This window comes from Contarinia nasturtii, unplaced genomic scaffold (assembly GCF_009176525.2).
Source record: "Contarinia nasturtii isolate CC-2019 unplaced genomic scaffold, AAFC_CNas_1.1 Cnas_scaffold_4082, whole genome shotgun sequence".
NCBI lineage: Eukaryota > Metazoa > Arthropoda > Insecta > Diptera > Cecidomyiidae > Contarinia > Contarinia nasturtii.
The window spans coordinates 1-4440 of record NW_022201378.1 but is presented as its reverse complement, the minus strand read 5'-3'; the positions used below and the strand labels follow the sequence as shown (position 1 = coordinate 4440).

The 4440-nt window shown below is 33.9% G+C and overlaps 1 protein-coding gene across 1 annotated transcript; it reads left to right on the top strand.

Moving 5' to 3' along the window:
• The first annotated feature begins 2391 nt into the window (after positions 1-2391).
• Positions 2392-4248, top strand: LOC116350291 (chaoptin-like). Its single transcript, XM_031782046.1, has one exon. The coding sequence runs from the start codon at positions 2392-2394 to the stop codon at positions 4246-4248; it is 1857 nt and encodes a 618-aa protein (XP_031637906.1).
• Positions 4249-4440: the final 192 nt, after the last annotated feature.

Sequence of the window (4440 nt, the reverse complement as noted above, 5' to 3'; positions counted from 1 at the left end):
CCCGAGAGCAGCCCGAAAAGTTTTGAATTCGTCGTCTATCCAACAAATCAAACCAATATCGATGGCATCGAATGCTATCACGATGAAAGTGATTACGTTACAAACACACAAGTTACCACAATGAAACTACCTATTAGCAACAAATTCAATGAATTTTCTCCGAAACCATTGATTGCAATCGAAAGTAAGCACGGTGAGCATGGTGGTGAAGTTCACGAAACTTTAGTTGCTGAGTTACGTACATTCAAATATTTGCTCATTATTATGTTTATCACTTTATGCATTGGATATTTGGTGGTTAAATCACAACTCATTCAACGAATCAGACGGAATGCGACATTCAACTCAATGGAAAATAATGTCGCGTACCGATTAAATGAAAATAATCCACATGAAGTTAATTTAATTGATCAATAATGTATCATAAATATTGAATTCTATTTATATCGGTTGATCAATAAAGTGATAATGCTAGTAGATACTGTAACATTAAGAAATTACACTGTTTTGTTTCAATAAACTTTGGGTCATCGTTTAATTTAGAATTGTTGTTTGTTTTAAAGTAGAAATCTCAATTAATATTGAAAAAAATAGTTCTTTTTTATTGTGGTTGGAGTAAACATTCGGAGTTTCGGAAAAAAATTGCTAGTTTTTTTGAGAAGAAGAAAAAAATGCGAATCCGTTGTGATCCCCTTGAAAGAGAATTTGGATTTTTTTTTTATTTGCTAGGGTTTTTTGCGAACAAAGTGAGGATCTTTTTTGGTCGTCGACCTTGCTCAGAAGTTTACACTAAATAAAACGAAATTTTGAAAATTAATCCTCCTTGAAAATTGTGCTCGCCCATCACTGGTGTTCGTGCATATAGTTCGAGAAATATAAAGGAGACATAGAACAAGAGGGTGGCCAAAAAAAGTTTTTTTATACAATTTCTCTAGGGGGTAGACACATGGAATATTACTTGAGATTGAAGGTATTCTTGGTATTCTTGGTATTCTCAGTTTTAGACGAAATGTCAATGCATTCAGCAACGTCTCACAATGTGCATATATGAATATTATCTTCCAAATATTAAAAAAACTTTTTCAACGCTATTAAGTGTAGTATTTCAATTGGTTTAATAAATGCAAAAACAATTTTGATAAAAATAACAGAAAGAAAACAGAAAAAATTAAAATAAATTTCGAAATGGTGAATGTTAAAACGAAATGGAAAAAACTTGAAATCTTTATTACCGATATCAATTTGACATTTGGTAATCACGGTATTCACATTTTTAGTACAAGTAATCTTTAAATAATTAAGAAATTGTCGTATTTGAAAATAGATAGGTATTATGACAATTCATTGGTATTCATTCATTCTCTATTGTGTCTACCCCCTAGCAATTTCTAATACAACTCTGAATAGTGAAGGATTTTTTGGCACGAAATAATGAATGTGACGTTAGTTTGGCGAAAGAATTAATATTCCATACAAAGTTTGTGTTTTTTGACAAAAAATTGAAAAAACCTGTACTAAATCTAAAAAAACATAGACAAATTGCGGCTAAATCGTTTTTTGAGCAAAAATACTTAAAATTTAATTCTTGATTTGATCATTTGAAACATAGAGTTAAAAAATCGTCTACTTTCAAATGTCAACCAAATACGAGTTTCGTGTAAACTTGAAAATGGCCTTGCAAGGTTTTGATGACACAATTGGACAATTGGACATTGTTACAGCATAAAGTGTTTTCTTAGGTCCTGAATATGATAAAATCGACCGAGAATCTTAAAAAAAGTTTTTTAGCCACTCTGATATCAAGGCTGTGCTCAGACATATTTCCGTTGGTTGGAAGTTCGTTTGGAAGAATTCAGAAAACCTTTTTTTGTTGAGCCGTGATTTGTATATATTAAACAAAACCTCTGAAAAAAATACAAAATTTGCGCACGTGCCTCTTCCGCAGTTTAACTTGTTGCAATTGTCGTTGATGCGTAGTTTATTTACAATAGCATTGCGGAAATAATTGAGATAAACACTTTTTATTAAAACGCTAAAGCTTTAAAGTTGCACATTTGTTCCCATTTCAATAGCGCTATTATTATCATCCACAAGTCACATTGGAAATGTATGCAAAATATTGTTGTTTCGATCAAATGAGGAAACGGGCGTTGTTGCACTTTGTGTTATGTAAATAAAAAGTAAGCCAATAGTTTATCTGTAAAATGCATGCTAGTTCCTGGTAAATATTCACAAAGAATCTAACACACGAGCTGAACTGAACAAGTTATTAAGAATCAGTTTCAGTGGTACATTTAAAGCGAAAAGACGTTAGAATAATTTGTTTTGTGATTGAATCAACATCTCTTTGCATTCAATATGAAATGTGTTTTCTTTCTAATTTGTTTATCCATGTATAACTACGGTGGTTTGGCATATGAGTTTAAAGATTGTTTTTACACGGATTCCGATCAAAGCGGAATTGAACTGATATGTTCCAACTTCCACGGAATATATTTCGGTTCCTGTTACGTGTCACACACCGATGCCTGGGGATTATATTCGGGCTCATTTGTGAAACACTTAAAAACTGGAGATTGCCGTGGCATCCGATTGGACGAAAACTTCCCGGAAACTTTCTCAAATGTTGAAACATACGACATTTCTAACTACGGAATCGAATCGTTAACACCAAACGATTTTAATCTTAAACAATTAAAGAAACTGATTGCATCATACAACAAGCTAACCAATCTTGAAATGTCGATTTTCGGGCATGCGCTGCAACTCGATGAAATTGACTTTTCTTTCAATAAAATCGTCGACATTTCTTCGGCATCCTATGAGCTCGAAATAAAATTAGGCACGATGAACATTTCACACAATCTCATCACAAATTTGAAATATGAAATGTTTTGGAGTCTTGGCAAACTAATGATATTGGACTCAAGCGACAATTTAATTGAAACAATCAACAAAGACGCATTTCGAAATAATATTTGGCTAGATACGTTGTACCTGAGAAATAATCCAATTCGTCGTATTGATTGCGAAACTTTATATTGGCCAATTGTGCATCGGACTGTTGATACAGTCACCGTGCACATTTCGTGGGACAATATCAAGGAGTTTGATGCATCAAATATGAGCTGGGAAAATTTGGCCACAATTTATATTAGAACGGAGGAAACTATATTCCAAAGTGGTGCTATCGATGATGATGCACATATTTACATTGAAAATGATGAAATGGAAGTCACTCATTTCAACATTTCCGGAAATGACTTTGCCGACACCGCCAAAGTCATCGATCAACTGAAGGCATCAGTCGAGAGCTTGGATGCTTCTTATAATTTTTTCGCAGATAATTCACTAAATGCGAGCACATTCCAAGAGCTACATAAATTGAAAAATTTGAATTTAAGCCATGCACAATTGACGCACATCGATAATGACACATTTTCAAATCTCCGTGAGCTTCGAATATTGGACTTGAGTTACAATTCAATGGATGTGATTGATGAACATTTATTCCGACAAAATACGAATTTAGAACGGCTGCACGTCGAAAATAGCCCGATAAGGTTGTGTGGCATTGCATCGGTGTTGATGAGTTCGGTTCCGGTGGATACGTCAAATTTCAAGGAAATCGATGCAAGTTGCTTCGGACATTCACTTGAAATCGATATAAGCGATTCGATCATTTTTCGTGCTCCAAACTTCAAGTTCAACTTCAGTCGAGAGGGTTTCAAGCAACTCACTCATTTTAACATTTCCGGCAATCAACTGCAAAGCACAGCAGACATCATCAATGTATTAGGAGAGTCCATCAAGACATTGGCCCTCCAATCGAATTTTATGGGCAAATCAAATGCACAGATTTTTGAGCGGCTCACCAATATGGAGTATTTGAATCTAAGGGATACGAATATGACCAATATGAATTCTCTCGAGTCAAATGAAACAAAAAATTTCGCAGATTTACATCTTGAAATCTCCCGTTTGGACTGCAATGCATTTTGGTTTATCCAACATTCAACGGAAATTCATGTTTCATGCGAGCATATCGAGGAGATTGACACAAGTTGCTTGACAAATTCAATGTTTTCAATAGATATTACATACCTTGATGTCGGGGATGAAGCGTATCTAGATAAAATATCTTTTACTGCATTCAATGCATCCTTATCATGCTATCCAAGTGATTTGAAAATTCGATACTTTAACATTTCTGGAAATCACCTTCCTAATACGGATGATGTCAATTAACAATTGATTGCAACCGTTGAAATAATGGATGTGTCATACAATTTTATTGGGGAATTGAATGATAACACTTTAAACATATTTTCGAAATTAAAACATTTGAACTTAAGCCATACAGAAATAAAGTTCATTGATATTGGTGCATTTTCGAATCTCGGTGAATTGGTGACATTGGACCTAAGCGGAAATATGATA

Bases quoted from the DNA above. Each gene is read 5' to 3' on its own strand.
- LOC116350291 (XM_031782046.1), top strand. From the start codon at position 2,392: ATGTATAACTACGGTGGTTTGGCATATGAGTTTAAAGATTGTTTTTAC.